The 22,867-nt window shown below is 43.2% G+C and overlaps 1 protein-coding gene across 1 annotated transcript; it reads left to right on the top strand.

Annotated features, from left to right (window-relative positions):
• Positions 1–7,520: 7,520 nt before the first annotated feature.
• Positions 7,521–21,892, top strand: ecm1b (extracellular matrix protein 1b). The gene is made up of 10 exons (XM_031787476.1): positions 7,521–7,895; positions 8,627–8,683; positions 8,815–8,883; positions 11,107–11,184; positions 11,300–11,652; positions 12,120–12,325; positions 19,009–19,294; positions 19,474–19,691; positions 20,918–21,005; positions 21,212–21,892. The coding sequence occupies exons 1-10, from the start codon at positions 7,832–7,834 to the stop codon at positions 21,392–21,394; spliced, it is 1,602 nt and encodes a 533-aa protein (XP_031643336.1). The 5' UTR covers positions 7,521–7,831; the 3' UTR covers positions 21,395–21,892.
• Positions 21,893–22,867: the final 975 nt, after the last annotated feature.

The raw sequence follows: 22,867 nt of genomic DNA, 5'->3' as shown, positions 1-22,867 counted from the left end.
CTGGTGTTCCTGTATTGTCTGTTTTCCCAATGTACAAAATAGGATGTAATAATTGTAACAATGTAATCATCTGTAATAATTGCATACCAGGAAGGGAAAGAGCTTGAAGAAACATAGCAGGAGAGAGCTCAGTGCATGCAGCTGCACACTGGTAGAATGTACATGTTTTAAAGACACATCTATGACAGCTGACATTCAGCTGAGCTTCGTTGTGTGTATGGGAAGACTTTTGTTCGGTCTAAGAGTTTGTTTGAGAGAACTGAAGAATGTTGTTGACTGAGTTCCCAAGGAGAAGTGACTAAGACTGGGGTGAGTTAGGACATGATTAAGACAACCACTCTCTCTCCGCCCTACAACCACAAACGCTTCAAATCCGGTCAGAGCGGTTGCCCAGTGTTCAGGGACTAGGATCAGTCCCACACAGTAACAGTGAGAGGGAGAGTTACATGTGGTCTCTCTGAGTTGTTTTTTTGCTGTGCTCTCTGGCCTTTCCTAAGGAATGTGTGTTCTGTTCCAGCACAAACACACATTTCTGACTTACCGGTTCTTCTAGACACATCTCAGAACAAAAAGTCTCAGGCAAATCTGGCATACAATCTCTGAACCATCAAAAGTACTAATTCTGTGAGATTAAAGTACTGTTTGAAGACTATCGGTAGATTGTCCCTTTAGTTTTAGTCATATAAGTTATTTTACTCTTCCTCCTCTTAATTCTGCTTTTCATGGGAAGTTCTAAAGCTGAGAAACACTGCTCAGGGACATTGTGTTTGTGTGTCACCCATGAAGGGGAGGAGGGATGAAGGGACAGAGGGAAAGGGGTAAAAGGGTGAGTCAAGGGGGAGCCACAGTCTGTGGATTTACAATGGAATCCTTCAGTATTAACTCTGCACTGGATTAACTGGGGCGGCAGATAGCCTAGTGGTTAGAGTGTTGGGCCAGTGACTGAAAGGTTGCTGGATCAAATCCCCAAGCGGTTAAAAATCGGTTGTTCTGCCCCTGAATAAGGCTATTCCCCGGTAGGCTGTCATTGTAAATAAGGATTTGTTCTTAACTGACTTGCATAGTTAAATCAAATTATTATTCTGCCCGCTCTCCATAGCCAATGTGAGTAAGAACTTTAAACATTCAGGTCACCATTCACAAGGCTGCAGGGCCAGACGGATTAACAGGACGTACTTAGGGCATGCGCTGACATTTTCATCTTGTCCCTGACTGAGTCTAATACCTACAGTAAACAGTCAAAAGTTTGGACACACCTACTCGTTGAAGGGTTTTTCTTTATTCTTACTATTTTCTACATTGTAGAATAATAGTGAAAACATCAAAAGTACAAAGTAACACATATGGAATCATGTAGTAACCAAGAGTGTTACTACATTTCAACTTCATGGAATTTTCAAAGCTGTTTAAAGCTGTTTAAAAGGCACAGTCAACTTAGTGTATGTAAACTTCTGAGCTCTGGCAGCTCCTGGCGGACAGGTAGGAGACCCTGGCAGAGAGACCCTGGCAGCTCCTGGCGGACAGGTAGGAGACCCTGGCAGAGAGCTCCTGGCGGACAGGTAGGAGACCCTGGCAGAGAGACCCTGGGGGGGGTGAAGAGACCCTGGCAGAGAGACCCTGGGGGGGGTGAAGAGACCCTGGCAGCTCCTGGGGGGGGGAGAGAGACGGGAGACCCTGGCAGCTCCTGGGGGGGGGAGAGACGGGAGACCCTGGCAGCTCCTGGGGGGGGGAGAGACGGGAGACCCTGGCAGCTCCTGGGGGGGGGAGAGACGGGAGACCCTGGCAGCTCCTGGGGGGGGAGAGACGGGAGACCCTGGCAGCTCCTGGGGGGGGAGAGACGGGAGACCCTGGCAGCTCCTGGGGGGGGGAGAGACGGGAGACCCTGGCAGCTCCTGGGGGGGGGAGAGACGGGAGACCCTGGCAGCTCCTGGGGGGAGAGACGGGAGACCCTGGCAGCTCCTGGGGGAGAGACGGGAGACCCTGGCAGCTCCTCGGGGAGAGACGGGAAACCGTGTTCCCTCATATCGCTGGCTCCTCTCTCCTAGCTTCCTCCACCTGTTCCCACGGCAGGCGATCCCTTCCAGCCAGGATCTCCTCCCATGTATAGCAACCCTTGCCGTTTAAAACATCCTCCAATGTCCAGGAGTCCTGATATCGCTGCCTCTCCTGCCTGTTAACACACCGCTTGGTCCTTGGTTGGTGGGTGGTTCTGTAACGGCTTTCTTCTGTGGACGAAGGAGAGGACCAAAGCGCAGCGTGGTTAGTGTGCATCATGTTTAATAAAGACGATGTGAACACTACAAAACAACAAATGTGAAAAAAAACCGAAACAGTTCTATCTGGTGCAGACACACGAAGACAACCACCCACAAAACCCAACACAAAACAGGCTACCTAAATATGGTTCCCAATCAGAGACAATGACTAACACCTGCCTCTGATTGAGGACCATATCAGGTCAAACATAGAAACGGGAAAACTAGACACACAACATAGAATGCCTACTCAGCTCACATCCTGACCAACACTAAAACAAAGAAAACACAAAGAACTATGGTCAGAACGTGACATACGTACTAAAAAGGAACAAAAGGTCCTTGTTCTAATTCTGACTACAACTACACACATCATCAGATTATAGTTCTATGATTGTAATACATTTCATACAATTATATGGTTTCAGAGTGGAATTATTTAATCATTTTCTTTAAACATGTAAATGATTTTATCACCAACAGAAACAAACTTTCCAACAGAGATCACGACGACACACTGAGCATAAATACACTGCTCAAAAAAATTAAGGGAGCACTAAAATAACACATCCTAGATCTGAATGAATGAAATATTTATTTATTTCTTTACATAGTTGAATGTGCTGACAACAAAATCACACAAAGATTATCAATGGAAATCAAATGTATTAACCCATGGAGGTCTGGATTTGGAGTCACACTCAAAATTAAAGTGGAAAACCACACTACAGGCTGATCCAACTTTGATGTAATGTCCTTAAAACAAGTCAAAATGAGGCTCAGTAAATGTGTGTGTCCTCCACGTGCCTGTATGACCACAATGCCTGGGCATGCTCCTGATGAGGTGGCAGATGGCCTCCTGAGGGATCTCCTCCCAGACCTGGACTAAAGCATCCGCCAACTCCTGGACAGTCTGTGGTGCAACGTGGCATTGGTGGATGGAGCGAGACATGATGTCCCAGATGTGCTCAATTGGATTCAGGTCTGGGGAACGGGCGGGCCAGTCCATAGCATCAATGCCTTCCTCTTGCAGGAACTGCTGACACACTCCAGCCACATGAGGTCTAGCATTGTCTTGCATTAGGAGGAACCCAGGGCCAACCGCACCAGCATATGGTCTCACAAGGGGTCTGAGGATCTCATCTCGGTACCTAATGGCAGTCAGGCTACCTCTTGCGAGCACATGGAGGGCTGTGCGGCCCCCCAAAGAAATGCCACTCCACACCATGACTGACCCACCGCCAAACCGGTCATGCTGGAGGATGTTGCAGGCAGCAGAACGTTCTCCATGGCTGTCAGACTGTCATGTCTGTCACACATGCTCAGTATGAACCTGCTTTCATCTGTGAAGAGCACAGGGCGCCAGTGGCGAATTTGCCAATCTTGGTGTTCTCTGGCAAATGCCAAACGTCCTGCACGGTGTTGGGCTGTAAGCACAACCCCCACCTGTAGACGTCGGGCCCTCATTACCACCCTCATGGAGTCTGTTTCTGACTGTTTGAGCAGACACATGCACATTTGTGGCCTGCTGGAGGTCATTTTGCAGGGCTCTGGCAGTGCTCCTCCTGCTCCTCCTTGCACAAAGGCGGAGGTAGCGGTCCTGCTGCTGGGTTGTTGCCCTTCTACGGCCTCCTCCACGTCTCCTGATGTACTGGCCTGTCTCCTGGTAGCGCCTCCATGCTCTGGACACTACGCTAACAGACACAGCAAACCTTCTTGCCACAGCTCGCATTGATGTGCCATCCTGGATGAGCTGCACTACCTGAGCCACTTGTGTGGGTTGTAGACTCCGTCTCATGCTACCACTAGAGTGAAAGCACCGCCAGCTTTCCAAAGTGACCAAAACATCAGCCAGAAAGCATAGGAACTGAGAAGTCACCACCTGCAGAACCACTCCTTTATTGGGTGTGTCTTGCTAATTGCCTATAATTTCCACCTGTTGTCTATTCCATTTGCACAACAGCATGTGAAATTTATTGTCAATCAGTGTTGCTTCCTAAGTGGACAGTTTGATTTCACAGAAGTGTGATTGACTTGGAGTTACATTGTGTTGTTTAAGTGTTCCCTTTATTTTTTTGAGCAGTGTATATATATGGATTGCAATTATTCCCGAATGAGTGAGCGTTCATGTGCAAAGGATTAGCATTTCAATTGTTATAATTATCAACATTGTAGTGTCTTTTATCTTTCGCGCCCTTCTCAGTCCCTTTGTCTAACAAGCCGCCATGCCGGTTTAGCCCACTAGGGCACATTCTCCTATCATTTCCTTGTAACCATATCTACTTGTTTGTTTGGGTGTGCATTTCTGTGATTATTTAGTTAGTTAATAAATAAATAAATGATTGAGACAATTGATGTATGGATGACTCATAGTGAAAACTGGGTTCGTGCAGATAACCAACCATTTACGATGTTTGGAATGAGACTGACGTGAGGTACAGAATAATTCATTAATTAGAAGACAAATTGATCTGAAATTAAAATATCTGAAAGTTATATTAGTAAAATTATAACTTTGTAATCTGAATATTTTCCTTGGTGCCCCGACTTCCTAGTTAATTACTGATTAGTTAATAACGTAATAATAATTACTGAGAATTGATTTGATAAACTAAACAGTCTTCAGTTTAATGATGCCAAAGACATGACAATGGTGTTCAGTTTGGTCCTTCACCACTTCTACCTGAGACCTGAATCCTGAGTCCTGAGACCTGAGTCCTGAGTCCTGAGACCTGAGTCCTGAGACCTGAGTCCTGAGACCTGAGACCTGAGTCCTGAGTCCTGAGTCCTGAGTCCTGAGACCTGAGACCTAGGTCCTGAGTCCTGAGTCCTGAGTTCTGAGTCCTGAGTCCTGAGACCTGAGTCCTGAGTCCTGAGACCTGAGTCCTGAGTCCTGAGTCCTGAGACCTGAGACCTGAGACCTGAGTTCTGAGACCTGAGACCTGAGTCCTGAGACCTGAGTCCGAAACCAGCAACTTGTACACAGCATCCAGTCGAAGCTATCAACTGCCTTTTCTGTCATGCCTTTTCTCTCAAGAGTGCGACATGAGTCCATGTGAAGGGAGCATGGAAAGAGATCTGTTCCAAACTTTTCCCATGTTGCTGGTATACTGGTTGACAAATGGACAAGACATAATGGGTGGTAAAGGTGGTGGCGGCCCAGGTGAGACAGTGAAACTGGGACATTATCATGGGCCATCCACTTTGAACTGTGAAGCTATCTGAAGATGACAACGAAGAGATGCCAGAAGAATAAGTGCATGAAGGGGGGGTTGGTCAACTGTGCCCGTAATTGATTTAGGGTTGCCCTAAATTGTTTATTTGGGGTATCAAGTTGATTGTAGAGGTCTACCCACTGCAAAAAATTATAGTAATTTAGACTAAGAATGCATTAAGATACTGATCTGTAATTATGACCATGATGAGAAAAGTTCATACTAGAATTATAAGTTGAATATATTGTATGTAAATGTACATTCTGCCAGTGTGTGTTAAGTCGAGGGATTTAACTTTGAGTGATAGAACTAACGTGACTCACTAAGTCTTGTAATTCTAAATTATTAATTGGGTTTTAATTATGATTTGGAAACTGAAAGATTTTTTTTGTAAACTGACTGATTGATTTGAATACGTTTTTAGTAAATAAATAACTATATGAGTGGAGCAATTAATGTATTATGGATTGATTGTTGTTATGCTGATTGTGACTGCCCAACAGCTTTAGTAGAAGTTGTGTATAAAGATGTTAACACTGTTGTCACCATGCCCCTGCTGAATGGAGTGGGAACCCTCTGATCCCGAGAGTGAATCTGTTCCTAATCTATTTGACCTATATCCCATTGCCAAATTACAATTTGATGATAATGATAATACTCAGGAACTATAGCAGGTTTGTGCTAATGGCACACAGAGCCCATAGGCATTGCCCTTTTAAATAGTGGGATCATGATGCTTGTCCTGGGTCATGTTCATTAGGCACCAAATGGAAGAAATGTTACTTAACCCGGGAGTCACTACCTGGATTTGCCCAACAAGATAATTTTAGTTTCTGCAGATGGTGTTATAGGAATGGAAATAGTTATTTCATGCTGACCAATTTGAGTATGCTCAGTGTCAACGTGAAAATTGTGTTTAGTACTGATGAAAAATGTACTCCGATTTAGATTGCTGAGAATTTCTTAACGATATTTTAATGTTTATATCATTCCGAATGAAGAATATTTTATGTTAAGGTTAAAAACATATTATTTTCAGGCTACTAAACAACTATTGATTTATAACCACAGAGAGTTACTCAAGTCGCAAAGAAAACAGTAGCTGCCTCCTCAATTCCAGCACCATTTCAACTTCATCATTTCAACATAATCAAATCATGCTTAGTTTAATACAGTGACAACTAAAAGATACCAAAAATAATTTAGTCCAATCGACATAAGCTAAATATGATGTGGCTGTCCATGGTTCTGATTTGTGAGTGTGTGTGAGTGCCTGTGTGCATGCACGCACATGTTGTAGAGAAATGCCAATGCCATCCTCCTCTCTTTCATGTTGATGAAATGGTCTATGACTCTGTCATACAGTACACACCTTTATTTTTTGTTGTCCTAGGCTACCTGGCTAAAATGCTTGTTCCCTAGCCTAACCTTTTTTCATGGGAAACGATGAGCCAGCTAGTTAACATTAGCCTTCTACATCTAGCTACATATTGAACTTCCATCCTCTCAGGCCAGGGGCACAATGTATGTATTTATGGTTGGATCAGAATCACTCTTATAATCATTTGCCATTATAGAGAATTAAGTCAAACCACACGTCCAAATCATTATCTTCATCCATGGCTAATTTAGGAAAGGGACTATCTTAGCTAGCTAGTCACTGGAGGATAACAACACAACAAGATTCAAATTGTTTCTGTCAATGAAATTTGGCTCTGGATGTGACATGATGTGGTTGGAGTGCAGCCAAGTCCAAACTGGCTTCCTTGACACATTTTTGGGTGTGCCAGGACCATTCACAGTTGAGCTCACTCGGATTAGCTCAACACCGATTGGCTATGACTTTATACTTGTTTTATCAAGGGAGGTCAAATGCTTGCTGGCTTCCCTTGCATTCGACGCTACACATACAGGGAGGCGCTGTTTCGCTCGTTTCGATGCTTTCTCCAGTGTGATAAATTCACCCTCTTGCGAAATGAAGGACAATTATTTATTTATTTTATTTGCCCATTTTTGGGAGAAGCCTGGCTTCCTTCCATGAAAACACGCCACTGCTGACTCATGGTGGAAAATATCCCTCCTTCTTTTCCCTCCAATCACAAAACAAATATACATGTATTTATGCCCTCTCACAACTCTCATTCTCTATTTCATACCGCTCCAAAAAGACTTAACGGTTTGAAAAGTAAGGACCTTGATTTGACGCTCAAGTGTTGTTTCCTGAACTTGACGTGGCTTTGGAACGACTGCGAAACACAGGGAAAGAGAGTGGGGTGGTGAAAAGGGGCGAAACAGAGAGAGTGGAAACAGTCCTGTGAAAGAAGACAAGGATATCAGACACCTCCCGTGTCAGTACTCGAAATGGGTTGGTCTTGGGCTCTAGCCTGCTGGTGTGCATTAGTGCTGGTGTCCGCGGCATCTGAAGGTTTGTAGCATACGAGGTTTTTTGCATGGAATCATCAGTTCTTTTTGTCCTTGTTTTATGTACTGGTATGTTTATGGCTCACCTTCTGTTTGTGCATGGTATGTTAGAAGTGCGCAGAAGAGGCCATTTTTATGCACTATCGAGATCATGAAGAAAAACATTATTTGTTGGACGTGATACATTCCATTCCACCAGTTTAGTGTGGAACAACTTTGTCCAAGTGTACTAACAGTATAACTATTATTTTAGGTATAACAAACATCTAGACTAGAGAATTCACACCATGTTAATTAAAGGTGCAATATGCTGAATTGGCCCCGCAATTTCCTGGTTGCTAAAATTCTAATAGCCTAATTTCAGTTTGTGACAAAACAAGCAATGTATAGTGTAGAGAATCATTGTACCATCTAAACCGCTATGAAATTCCTTTTCAATAAGCAAAATATTTGTATTTTAAGCTGTTTGAAGCTGGTATACAAAACCAGAAGCAAAAATGTAACTTAAGAAATTGGAATGATAGAAATAGCGCACATAGAACAGATCTTCCGCTTCTTAGACTTGCTTTCAATGAGAATAACATATCTATAAGTCATATTTCTATGTGATATCTAGGTGGTGGACAACAGTACTGACATTACATGGTCAGAGTGTGATGGCTTATGTAACCAGTGTGCATGTGTGCTGGTCTCTGTGTTTTTATGTCTGTTTACATTCTCTCATCCCTTCCATAGATAGGCCTGGCATGTTACAGCGAGAGGCCTCCTTTGACATAGAGGAGCTCCTGCAAGGTTTGTTTGTGTGTGTGTGTGTGTGTGTGTGTGTGTGTGTGTGTGTGTGTGTGTGTGTGTGTGTGTGTGTGTGTGTGTGTGTGTGTGTGTGTTTCAATGCCTTCACAGTGCTGTGTGTATATGTCTTCCAGGGGAGAGTCAGCTAGAGCCTGATATAACCCAGAGGGAGGTGGACTTTGGGGGACTCTGGGAACCCATAGGTGAGTGTGTTCTAACTGTAACCCATAGCTGAGTGTGTTCTAACTGTAACCCATAGGTGAGTGTGTTATAACTGTAACCCATAGGTGAGTGTGTTATAACTGTAACCCATAGGTGAGTGTGTTCTAACCATAACTAACTGTAACCCATAGGTGAGTGTGTTCTAACTGTAACCCATAGGTGAGTGTGTTATAACTGTAACCCATAGGTGAGTGTGTTATAACTGTAACCCATAGGTGAGTGTGTTCTAACTGTAACCCATAGGTGAGTGTGTTCTAACTGTAACCCATAGGTGAGTGTGTTATAACTGTAACCCATAGGTGAGTGTGTTATAACTGTAACCCATAGCTGAGTGTGTTCTAACTGTAACCCATAGGTGAGTGTGTTCTAACTGTAACCCATAGGTGAGTGTGTTCTAACTGTAACCCATAGGTGAGTGTGTTATAACTGTAACCCATAGGTGAGTGTGTTATAACTGTAACCCATAGGTGAGTGTGTTATAACTGTAACCCATAGGTGAGTGTGTTCTAACTGTAACCCATAGGAGAGTGTGTTCTAACCATAACTAACTGTAACCCATAGGTGAGTGTGTTCTAACTGTAACCCATAGGTGAGTGTGTTCTAACCATAACTAACTGTAACCCATAGGTGAGTGTGTTCTAACTGTAACCCATAGGTGAGTGTGTTCTAACCATAACTAACTGTAACCCATAGGTGAGTGTGTTCTAACTGTAACCCATAGGTGAGTGTGTTCCAACTGTAACCCATAGGTGAGTGTGTTATAACTGTAACCCATAGCTGAGTGTGTTCTAACTGTAACCCATAGGTGAGTGTGTTCTAACTGTAACCCATAGGTGAGTGTGTTATAACTGTAACCCATAGGAGAGTGTGTTCTAACCATAACTAACTGTAACCCATAGGTGAGTGTGTTCTAACTGTAACCCATAGGTGAGTGTGTTCCAACTGTAACCCATAGGTGAGTGTGTTATAACTGTAACCCATAGGTGAGTGTGTTCTAACTGTAACCCATAGGTGAGTGTGTTCTAACTGTAACCCATAGGTGAGTGTGTTATAACTGTAACCCATAGGTGAGTGTGTTATAACTGTAACCCATAGGTGAGTGTGTTCTAACTGTAACCCATAGGAGAGTGTGTTCTAACCATAACTAACTGTAACCCATAGGTGAGTGTGTTCTAACTGTAACCCATAGGTGAGTGTGTTCTAACCATAACTAACTGTAACCCATAGGTGAGTGTGTTCTAACTGTAACCCATAGGTGAGTGTGTTCTAACCATAACTAACTGTAACCCATAGGTGAGTGTGTTCTAACTGTAACCCATAGGTGAGTGTGTTCCAACTGTAACCCATAGGTGAGTGTGTTATAACTGTAACCCATAGCTGAGTGTGTTCTAACTGTAACCCATAGGTGAGTGTGTTCTAACTGTAACCCATAGGTGAGTGTGTTATAACTGTAACCCATAGGAGAGTGTGTTCTAACCATAACTAACTGTAACCCATAGGTGAGTGTGTTTTAACTGTAACCCATAGGTGAGTGTGTTCCAACTGTAACCCATAGGTGAGTGTGTTATAACTGTAACCCATAGCTGAGTGTGTTCTAACTGTAACCCATAGGTGAGTGTGTTCTAACTGTAACCCATAGGTGAGTGTGTTCTAACTGTAACCCATAGGTGAGTGTGTTATAACTGTAACCCATAGCTGAGTGTGTTCCAACTGTAACCCATAGGTGAGTGTGTTATAACTGTAACCCATAGGTGAGTGTGTTATAACTGTAACCCATAGGTGAGTGTGTTCTAACTGTAACCCATAGGTGAGTGTGTTATAACTGTAACCCATAGCTGAGTGTGTTATAACTGTAACCCATAGGTGAGTGTGTTCTAACTGTAACCCATAGCTGAGTGTGTTCTAACCATAACTAACTGTAACCCATAGGTGAGTGTGTTCTAACTGTAACCCATAGCTGAGTGTGTTCTAACCATAACTAACTGTAACCCATAGGAGAGGTGGGTTTGTTCTATCCAGCCTATTCACAGATCTGTCAGTGTTAATGAAAGAAAGGAGACGAGAGAAGGAAAGTATTCCAAAGTATTTGGGACACATCCTCTCCTATGCCCATGACATTCTGCCAAGTAATTAATACAGTGTAGGCACATGACATGTTATTAGTGTATGGCTGTCAGTACCAACTCCTGTCTGTCACTGTATAGAGTTTCCTGGCATGGAGCAGAGAGAGGTCACCCATGAACATATGAAGCCTTACCTGCTCAAAGTCCTCAAGGAGAGAGGTGGGTGGCGATGCCTTCCCTGCTGGTATACTTCATATCACACAGCCAATGGAGTATGACGTGTGTGTTGTATCCTGTGTGAGGGAGGTACAGTAACAGAAGTGTGTGTTCTCAGCGGGCTCCAGGGCAGCTGACGTAGACATCACCCAGAGGGAGATCACCCTGCACCTGGACACAGACTTTACACCTGGAGGTCGGCCGATGGCTGGGCCTCGCTCGTTTGGGGATTCCCACCCCAGTGTCCTCTTCCCCCCTGGCCAGCCATCCCCTAACAACCTCCAGGCCATCTGTCTCCATAGCAGCCGTCGTCCCCGGTACCCTGCCTACTCCTTACCCCAGACAGGCTTTGGCTACCTTCGTCGTCAAGGTGATGCCGTCAACCGGATAGAGTCCTGGTACAGCGCATGTTGCCATAGGAACGGGACACAGCAGGTCCAGGAAGTGACGCTGTGCTGCGTTACACAGGCGGTGAGTGTTTCTGTGGCAACATTTGATTCTGTCCTGTTCCATTCTGTCCCGTCGGGTTCAGTTCTGGTCCGTTCACTCCTATTGTACCAACAGAACCGCCTTCTATGTGCACAGATGTAGTATTGATGAGGACAGATGATGTCTAGGGGAGATGAGACGGTAGTAGTGATGATGATGTCTAGGGAAGATAAGGAAAAGGGGAATACCTATGCATTCAACTGAAATGTGTCTTCTGCATTTAACCCAACCCGAGACAATAGTAGTGAAGACAGAGGATGCATAGGGAAGATGAGACTCAGGAGAAGGAAAGCGCATACAGACACTACAGATCATCCTTGGCGTCTATCTGTATAGCTGTGTAGAGGGGAAGGTGTTCATGAGGGCTAAAGCTTTACCTTCACCATTTTAGGACTTCTTTTATCTCTATTTCTCATGTGTGAATTGATGTTTGTATATGTCACTTACAGTGGGAACAGGCCCTGTCCACATTCTGTAGTGATGAGTTCTCCGTGAAGACTCGCCACTACCACTGCTGCAAGAAGGAGCGCGGGGACAGACTGAGCTGTTTCCATAGGGAAAACCCAAACCCCACCTACCTGCCGACCACCCAGGGGGCAGGCTCCTCCCCCATACCTGAACCTGGCTTCACCTTTAACCCCAACACTTGTCACAAGTAAGAAGAGAGAGAGACCGGTTTACTTTAGGTTTAGAGTAGGGCTGTTTTGGTGACTGTATTACGTGACTGTTTAGTCACAGTAACTAGGCTTCTCCAAAACTGCGCTCTGATGGTGCTGATGATCATTAGTAGAGTACCAAACTTGCTAACAGTCAGTTGCTAATGTGCTGGTACTCAGCACCTTACTGTCTCTCTGATCACTCTGACATCAATAGAAATGTAATTGAAAATCTAATCAAACACTTCATGAGTGCCCATGAGCTCATGTTGCGCAACATTTCTATAGGCTATGCAATCGCAAAAAAAAATGTATGGCCTCTTTTAAAAAGAGGATCCCATCAGCTTTCTATTGACTAGGCCTACTATATTTATTTCTCAACTTTCCAAATATTAAGCACATTGCTTTGATTTACAACAGGAGTACAGCCTACCTGGCTGGGATGAAAATTAACTATGGGGAAGCTCCCCTATTCCAATAGGGGCATGATAATGGTCCATTCTAAATCATAACACATTTCACACACATTATTTAGTATGTGTAAAGACAAGATTAAAATAGTCTGATTAGTAATATTATCACTTGTGAATGATGTATTATCACTTAATGATTCCCTGCATGTGCAGTAAGGCAAGAAACAGCGCATGCCTTTTTTAGTCCTACTTTTTCAAATCGCACGTCATGTAGCCTAGCCCATAGGCCTGTATGTTTTGATAAGGTTTGTATCATAACTAACGTGGCCAAATAACTCCAAACACAGCCTGCAGACCTTAGGGGACACGGTAAGAGAGCACATAGCCTACAGACCTAGAACCCCTGGGACACCGTAAGAGAGCACATAGCCTACAGACCTAGAACCCCTGGGACACGGTAAGAGAGCACATAGCCTACAGACCTAGAACCCCTGGGACACGGTAAGAGAGCACATAGCCTACAGACCTAGAACCCCTGGGACACCGTAAGAGAGCACATAGCCTACAGACCTAGAACCCCTGGGACACGGTAAGAGAGCACATAGCCTACAGAGCCTAGTGAAACATGTGTTCTTATAAACTCCGTCACTGCGCAGTTGCGTGTGAAAACAGAGTTTTGACTGGCCATTATATAAAAGAGGATCCCAGCTTTCTTGTGCTGATATATTTGTCGGTGTAGCCTAACTGGCAAACAGGCAGTGTGTGAGTTTCATATTTGGGGAAGATATGTTTCACAGTAAAAATGCACCTTTTATAATAAAGCATAATGCTGTTTCTTATGTAAAATAGCCTACTATTGGAAATGTGAGTAGATTGGATGGTCATAATTTAGGCTAATAATACAACTCAATCAAAAAATACCATTCAATGCATGGCTGAGCGTGTATAGCATAGACTAGAGTATGGCTAGGCTGTATCAGATAGGCCTACATTTATTCTTTCAACGGGAAAAATGTCGTTTTATGAACACATTTCGTGCATTTCTACAACACTATATATGACTGGAGACATTAGCAGAATATGTTTTTAATAGGACAAGTTAAAGGGTAGCCTACTCTGTGGACAGTGGCAACAATTTCAATAAAAAAACGACACTGTATATAATAGGCCTACGAGAAGGGCACAAATAGAATATGACGTCCATCTAAACTGGAAGAGGTGGGCCATTCTAATCAAAAGTAATTCCACACATATTAGTAGGCTATATGTAAAGATCAGATTAAATTAAGAAGAGTCTGATGGGTGAGAATATTATCAAGTGCTTGTCAAATTGTGAATGATGAAGTGTGTGCAGCCTGCGCGAGAAACAGAGCAGAGCACATAACTTTCCTGCTTTTTTCTAAAGCATCATCAGTCGCATCATGCAGCCTTAGAACCTATTCAATATCAAAACCTATAGCCTAACATTTGTATGACAACTAAAGCTGCATAAATAACTCAAAATTAAGCATATAAAGTACATTCGGAAAGTATTCAGACTTTTTCCATATTTTGTTATGTTACAGCCTTTTTCTAAACTGGATTAAATCGCTTTTACCCCCTCAATCTACACACAATACACCATAATGCAAAAACATGTATTTATTTTTATACAGAAATGTGACATTTACATAAGTATTCAGACCCATTACTCAGTATTTTATTGAAGCACCGTTGGCACCGATTACAGCCTGGATTCTTCTTGGGTATGACGCTACAAACTTGGCACACTTGTATTTGGGGAGTTTCTCCCAGTCTTCTCTGCAGATCCTCTCAAGCTCTGTCAGGTTGAATGGGGAGTGTTGACCGCACAGCTATTTTCAGGTCTCAACAGAGATGTTCGATCGGGTTCAAGTCCAGGATCTGGCTCGGCCACTCAAGGACATTCAGAGACTTGTCCAGTCCCTCCCCACAGCATGATGCTGCACCATAGGGATGGTGGCAGGTTTCTTCCAGACGTGACACTTTGCATTCAGGCCAAAAGTTCAGTTTTGGTTTCATCAGACCAGAGAATCTTGTTTCTCATGATCTGAGATTCCTTTAGGTGCCTTTTGGCAAACTCCAAGCGGAATGTCATGTGCCTTTTACTGAGGAGTGACTTCTGTCTGGCCTCTCTACCGTAAAGGCCTGTTTGGTGGAGTACTGCAGAGACGGGAGAACCTTCCAGAAAGACAACCATCCCCACAGAGGAACTCTGGAGTTCTGTCAGAGTAACCATCGGGTTCTTGGGCACCTCCCTGACCAAGGCCGTTCTCCCCTGATTGCCCAGATGGCCAGCTCTAGGAGTCTTGGTGGTTCCAAACTTCTTCCATTTAAGAATGATGGAGCCCACTGTGTTCTTGGGGACCTTCAATGCTGCAGAAATGTTTTGGTACCCTTCCCCAGATCTGTCCCTCGACACAAACCTGTCTCAGAGCTCTATGGACAATTCCTTCGACCCCATGGCTTGGTTTTTGCTCTGACGTGCACTGCCAACTGTGGGACCTTATATAAACAGGTGTGTGCCTTTCCAAATCATATCCAATCAAATTCATTTACCATAGGTGGGATTCCAAGTTGTAGAAACATCTCAAGGATGATCAATGGAAACAGGAAGGACCAGAGCTCAGTTTGCAAAAAAAAAGGTTTTGCTTTCTGAATATGGGGTATTGTTTGTAGATTGAGAATTTGTTTTCTTTAATCCATTTTAGAATAAGGCTGTAACGTAACAAAATGTGGAAAAAGTCACCTGTGCTGAATACTTTCTGAATTCACTGTAGGAGGACCTGCTTCTTTGTTAATGAAAAAATAGCTGCATGTGCGCACTTTCTTGGAAATGTTTTAGAGAAAATATCCTTTCTATTTTATTTCAGCTATGTTCATTGTGTTCTTTATACTATAAAATAATGTCTTAGAATATCGTGGCAATCTTGCCTGCTAAATGAACTAGTGTAGCACACAGCCATATGGCATAGTCTGATCAGTGACTGACATAAGGACAACTGAGTTAATCTACTCTACTCTACTCTGTTCATCTTAGACTACATTTTCTTCATATCATGTTTCTTTAGACCTGTCTAAAATAATTTTGGGGGATTTATTGTGACGGTGTAGGCCAGGTATTCCCAAACTTGGGTACGCATTGCCGTCGGGAGTACGCCAAATAAGTGTGATTCACATTTTTTAAATTGTTTTATAATACTTTTTTTTCTCTTCACATTTTCAAACAGTACAACTATATTTTTCTTGCTTTAGTAGCCTCGTTTCACTGCCAAAAATAAAATGAAACCATCTAGTGTTCAGCGAAATAACAACACAATGTCAAATACAGGTAGCCTAGTCAAATAATTAACATCCAATCACGTTAACCGTTACTCTCTTGTGGGAATTCCACTAACGGTCCGTACGTAGCCAAACGTAGCTGCTGCTTATTCCGTTTGCTCAAAAATTGATTAAAAAAATAAATAATTAAAGGCCCGCGTTCATAGAGACACATACCAGCTCTACTGGTAGTACTGCTACTACCAGCAGTACTGTACCTGTTGACAACACAAGTTGTTCTGCTTCCACGAACACATCCAATGCTAGCATCGGTAATTCTACATTTGTTGTTAGCCCAGGTAGCATCGACACTGACAGTTGTGAATCTGATGCAGCCGAAGATTTACTGCCTCCTTACCCGGGAAAGCACCGAACACCAGACAGGGACGTTGGACCATCGAAGAGGCGCAAATATGATGAGAACTACATTGATTTGGGGTTCACATATATTGGGAGTAGTGCCTTTCCTCAGCCACAGTGTGTTATATGTGCAAAAGTACTATCTCACAACTCAATGAAACCTTACCTCTTGCACAGACATTTAGAAACAAAATAAGAAGAATTAAGATGACTTTCGAGTAGTAAGACATGTATAAAAGCAACAGATAGCATTAATAAGAAGGAGCTAGAAGCGTCTTATATAGTGAGCTACCGAGTGGCTAGGACAGGCAAGCCTCATACTATTGTGGAGGACTTAATTCTGCTGCCGCGGAAATGGCTGGGACAATGCTGGGGGAAAAGGCCAAAATTATACAGACAATGCCTTCATCAAACAACAGTTTAATGACGCATCAGTGACATTGCAGTGATGTTTTGAAACAATTAACTGCTTCACATACAAGCCAGTGAATTCTATGCGTTACAGCTGGATGAGTCAACAGAGATGATGGGCACAGCTCCTGGTATATGTCCGTTACGTTTATGGGGCGTCAATTAAGGAAGACATCCTCTTCTGCAAACCACTGGAAACCAGGACAACAGGAGAGGATATTTTTAAAGTACTGGACAGCTTTGTGACATAAAATGGACTTTGGTGGTCAAGATGTGTTGGTATCTGTACTGATGGTGCAAAAGCCATGACAGGGAGACATAGTGGAGTGGTAACGCGCGTGCAAGCAGTTGCTCCTGACGCCACTTGGGTACACTGCAGCATCCACCAAGAGGCTCTTGCTGCCAAGGGAATGCCTGACAGCTTGAAAGATGTTTTGGACACCACAGTGAAAATGGTTAACTTTGTTAAAGAAAGGCCCTTGAATTCTTGTGTATTTTCTGCACTGTGCAATGATATGGGCAGCGACCATGTAACACTTTTACAAAATACAGAAGTGCGCTGGTTATCAAGAGGCAAAGTATTGACACGTTTTTTAAAATTGAGAGCCGAGCATAAAGTTGACTTTACTGACCATAATTTTCACTTGTCTGTCCGCTTGCATGATGACGAGTTTCTCACATGACTGGCCTATCTGGGTGGTGTTTTTTCTCTCGCCTGAATGATCTGAATCTAGGATTACAGGGACTCACCGCAACTATATTCAATGTGTGAGACAAAATAGAGGCTATAATTAAGAAGTTGAAGCTCTTCTCTGTCTGCATTAACAAGGACAACACACAGGTCTTTCCATCATTGTATGTTTTTTTGTGTGCAAATTAACTCAAGCTTATGGACAATATCAAATGTGATATAGCGAAGCACCTGAGTGCTGAGTTGGGTGTGCAATTACGCAGGTACTTTCCTGAAACAAATTACACAAACAACTGGATTCGTTATCCCTTTCATGCCCTGCCTCCAGTCCACTTACCGATATCTGAACAAGAGAGCCTCATCGAAATTACAACAAACGGTTATGTGAAAATTGAATTCAATCAGAAGCCACTGCCAGATTTCTGGATAGGGCCGCACTCAGAGTATCCTGCCTTGGCAAATCCCGCTGTTAAGACACTGATGCCCTTTGCAACTACGTACCTATGTGAGAGTGGATTCTCGGCCCTCATTAGCATGAAAACTAAATACAGACACAGACTGTGTGTGGAATGACTGTGTGTGGAATATGATTTCAGACTGAGACTCTCTCCAAACAAACCCAACATTGCAGAGTTATGTGCATCCTTTCAAGCACACCTTTTTCATTAACCTGTGGTGAGTTATTCACAATTTTCGATGAACAAATAAGGTTTTATATGTAAGATGGTTAAATAAAGAGCAAAATGATGTATTATTATTATAATATTATTATTTGTGCCCTGGTCCTATAAGAGCTCTTTGTCACTTCCCACGACCCGGGTTGTGACAAACTCACACTAATTATTATGTTTAATAAATGTATCGTATAGTGTGTGTGTGTGGCAGGCTTACAATGATGGCAACAACAAAAACATTTGAGTGTGAGCTGACCCTGGTGCTAGAGGGGGTACACAGCTGACCCTGGTGCTAGAGGGGGTACACAGCTGACCCTGGTGCTAGAGGGGGTACACGGCTGACCCTGGTGCTAGAGGGGGTACACAGCTGGAGGTTGAATGTCTGAAGGGGTACGGGACTATAAAAAGTTTGGGAACCGCTGGTGTAGGCTATATTAAATGGATTTATTATACTTTTTCAAATGTAGATGTCCTAAGGTCTGAATCTGTGGCTTTTAGACTATGCGTGGAAGTCAGGAGATGCTCAACGTGTTCATGTAGGCCTAATTAACTGTCAATTACTGTGAGACTGACCGTGGCATCAGTGGCTTGTAGGCTATGTGTGGAAGTCAGGAGATGCTAAATGTGTTCATGTAGGCCTAATCAACTTTCAATTACTGTCAAGTTTGCATGACAATCACCGGCAGACAACATTTCATGACCTCCACAGCCCTCGTTTAGGGGTAACTGTAAAGTTCAAATTGTCCTTTTTTATGGCAACTAATGACTACATATATTGTGTCCTTTCCTCCCAGGTCCCAGCCCGGTCCGCGTACTATCAGAGGGGAGAAGCACAAGAAGAGCCCCCAAGCTACTCCCAGAGACTCTGACATCAGCTTCCCCCCTGGACGTCCCACTTTCGACAACATCGGATTGGTCTGCCATCTACGCAAGCACCGCCCTCTCTACACCCCCAAGTGCCTGCCACGTACAGGCTTTGGCTGGCTGGCCCGCCAATCAAAGGCCGTGAACCGCCTGGAGAGAGGGTTCAAACACTGCTGTAAGGGGCAGGAGGATGTGCTACCCTGTGCTGAGGGAAAGGTAAGGAGTGTGTGTGTGTGGGCTATGTGCTATGGCCTGCCTACCTGCACTTGTCAACATGGGAAAAGTAAGGATCCAATTCATACCTATGCTGAAGAAGGCTACTAAACTGAAACATCTGTATAAAGGATCCTCTATACAGTGAAAAATTATATATTTTTTTATCTCTCTCCTCTCAGTGGCGTGAGGTGCTTGACAGGTTCTGTGAGGAAGAGCAGAAGGGGAGACCTCACAACTCCTCCTGTTGTGATGTGGGAGAAGGTGAGGAGAGGTATACCTGTTTCTCCTCCCGCGCCCCTCATCCAGACTATGACCAAAAGCTTGACTCTGCCTCTGCCGCACCACAGACCCACACCCTCGGACACATCTGTGAAACATACAAGATCATCAACAAGAAGTAAGTGTGTGTGTGTGTGTGTGTGTGTGTGTGTGTGTGTGTGTGTGTGTGTGTGTGTGTGTGTGTGTGTGTGTGTGTGTGTGTGTGTGTGTGTGTGTGTGTGTGTGTGTGTGTTTAATTTGACCTTTTTCCTCCTCAGTCACATTTTTATGCTGCCCAGCCTGATTGTTTATCTTTCTGGGTGACAGAACCAGACCTTTCAGAAAGGGTACATTTCACTGTAGTAGATGGTGTCTGTAGCTATGTTTCCATCCAGTTGGTGACAGATTTTAAATATTGCCATTTTTCAACAAGTGGTGTGTTTCCACCAAACTGACTTGTTGCTGATTTTTGTAGTGCACACAAAATGTATTTATTTTGACATTTTCCTGAATAAAAATCTAAAGATCAGTGTGTTTCCATCATATTTCCAACTCTACTGATAGATTTGTCACAGAAACGGTTGTTATAAATAGTAAATGTGCCAACTCTGGTCTTGGCACATTCGCTCGAGCCAACAGCTAGCAGATACAGTGTGAGTAAGCTAGTCTACATGATGAGATTTATTATGGATAACAGCGACCAATATTTAAAAAAAATTCAAATGGCAGTCAATCATCATGTCACCAGAATAAGACCCTTAATATTTATTGGAAAGGAACATCAAGCTCATCACTGTGCACTTTCACTACCCTGTGAAGTTGATCATTTATTTCATCTGTAGCCTAATAAACTGTATAGTTTCCTGAGTCGTAGTGGAAGGACCACACCATATCACCTGACTACAAGATTACTTTGCTATGATGGTTATTATATCAATATTTGCACATAAAGCTGTTTCCACCTCCATTTCTCACATAATACATTTTACGGACACAAAAAGAACCCACCATGTCAAACGAACAGTTATCTGTTGGCATTTATAACATTTCACTGAAACCTCCTGTTTCCATTACAGTTGTTGTGGTTTTATTTTATACGGTATGACCTTACTCGCAGTAAAACTGTGGATGGAAACGTGGTTAATAACATTATAATTCCAGATTTGCATTGTATCAAAGACCTTTACCAAAAGTTTAAAACAATAGTATACAATAACTTTCACAAGTATCTTATTACAGCAGCTAGTTTAATCCAGGGACATTTGTACATATCTGTCTAACAAAGCCCTTTGACTGATTTGGTTTGATTATCGAGTAAAACAAAGATGTAGTATACTGAAATGATCTTGCAATCTGCTCTCTCAGGTTCCCTGTAGCTCTCCCTGTCCAGAACTTAGTGGGCCAATGCTGCCTCCTGCCAGCAGACCAGAGAACTGCATGTGTTCAGATACAGGTGAGTTCGACACTTAATAATACAGGTTCACACAGACAACCCCATATCTCATATTAACCAGGTTGTCCCAATGGGATAAAATGAACATGATTGGCCATCAAGTGTCTACAGGATCTTAGACTGAAAGTTATATTGTAGGTCTAAGGATATAGCAGGCTTTTTGATATTGTTGTTTTCATAACTTCTCTCTTTGACTGTGAACCCAGCTAGTGACGCTGGCAGAGAGCCGCTGTTCTGCAGAGAAGCCCTCCTCCCCTGCTGTCTTCCAGAAATGCTGCCCTCCCTCCTCTCAGGACGCCCCTAAGTGCCTCTCCGGCCTGCTCATGAATGCCATCACCAAGGCAACCAAGTCCCCACGCCTTAGAAAGAGGAAATGCCCCCTCGCCTGATTTTTGTTTATGTTGATAACTTTTCACGTTTCACTCTGATGGCAGTGGGCCAATCTGAATTGGCGGTCAGGGGATTTGTGTAGTAGTCACTACATGACCATGATAGAATTGGCTAATACAGAAGAACTGTTGAGCAATTGCATGATTTAGTCAAACAGGAGTTAGGGTGTGGGTAAGAGTAAGAATTTATAGTTAGAAAGTTACATTTATTCTATATTTTCTAGCATGGCCAGATGACAACTAATTCATGTATGGTATCCGAGTGCACATAATATTTCAGTATTACTGTCCGTGTCTGTCATTAAGAGGGTGTTATAATGATAGAACACCTGGAGAGCTGACATATCTGCTTTACAAATTAAATCACCATTTGTATGACCACTTATTTTTATACTCATGTTTCAGATTTGTTAGTTGTATTTTCTTATAGCTACAGAACTGCTAGTCCAGTTCTCCTGTTCTAGCATTTGAAATAAATCTGTATATTTTCAAAATGTTTCCTGTGCCATGTCGTAATCATTTTGGAGTGAAGCACTGCCAGTTATTGTAATTTGTCATTATCTGACACATGAACAACATTGAAATTATTATTTGAACAAACTGAAATGTTGATGGAAGTGGACTTTATGTTATAGTGACTGTGACTGACATTTATTCACTAAGTTAGTGTAGTAGAACTTGCATTAATAGAGACAGACAGGGTCCTCACTAGCTGTCACAGCCACAGAGTTTAGCCCAAAGCCTGGCAGATGGCAATATTGAGTGGTTTCATCTCACCGTCCAAAGGCATTGTATGAAGCCGGTTATATACACTTGTATCCCCGGTGGACCGATTCTTACATGAAACATTCTCCTTTCAGGCTGCAAAGGCATCGATTTCCTCAATTTGATTTAGTGGCGAGAAGGCAGAAAGATATGGGGAAACTATGTGCTTTCTTTATGAAACACTATTTTCCACCACCATGCTAGAGTGGCTAAGAATGTTAGTCCCAGATGTTGCATATTGCATTCAGCCAGTCAGGTTGCAGAAGTCTGTTCACCCCACCCATAGCAGCGTTGGAGGATGTTTCTGGTTTTCAGATACACAGTATTTTTTAACTAACTTCTGTTTCCCCTGAAAAACAGAAGTGGGGACTCCGCTCGGGCCTCTTTCTATGCCTGCTATGTTAGTTTACCCCTGGCTGAACTGGGAGGGCAACGTCATAGAAGAGCGCGCTTGTTTGAAATGGAAAAGCGTTGCAGTAGCTTTTGATAAAGAACATCAAGATAAAGATTGTGGAGATTGTGACAGCCGGCTAAATGGCATCCCTTGAGAATGCAAGAACAAGATGTATGTCAGGAGAAGTGCAGTATTATCATAAGGAGGTGTATATTTGGAATACGGAGGAGGAATGGAGGGAAAAGAGAGGCAGAGGAGGTCTAAGAGAGAGAGGAAGGAAGAGGTTGAGCTTAAGTTGGTTACAAATGGCGGAA

Source organism: Oncorhynchus kisutch, linkage group LG13, assembly GCF_002021735.2.
Source record: "Oncorhynchus kisutch isolate 150728-3 linkage group LG13, Okis_V2, whole genome shotgun sequence".
Taxonomy (NCBI): Eukaryota; Metazoa; Chordata; class Actinopteri; order Salmoniformes; family Salmonidae; genus Oncorhynchus; species Oncorhynchus kisutch.
The sequence above is the reverse complement of the archived record's forward strand: the minus strand, read 5'-3'. Positions and strand labels throughout refer to the sequence as shown.

What these genes read in the sequence shown, in the direction of transcription:
- ecm1b (XM_031787476.1), top strand. Translation starts at nt 7,832, where the DNA reads ATGGGTTGGTCTTGGGCTCTAGCCTGCTGGTGTGCATTAGTGCTGGTG. An exon ending in CATAGAGGAGCTCCTGCAAG is followed by an intron (nt 8,684 to 8,814) that starts GTTTGTTTGTGT and finishes TATGTCTTCCAG; the next exon opens with GGGAGAGTCAGCTAGAGCCT. An exon ending in TACCCTGTGCTGAGGGAAAG is followed by an intron (nt 19,295 to 19,473) that starts GTAAGGAGTGTG and finishes CTCTCCTCTCAG; the next exon opens with TGGCGTGAGGTGCTTGACAG.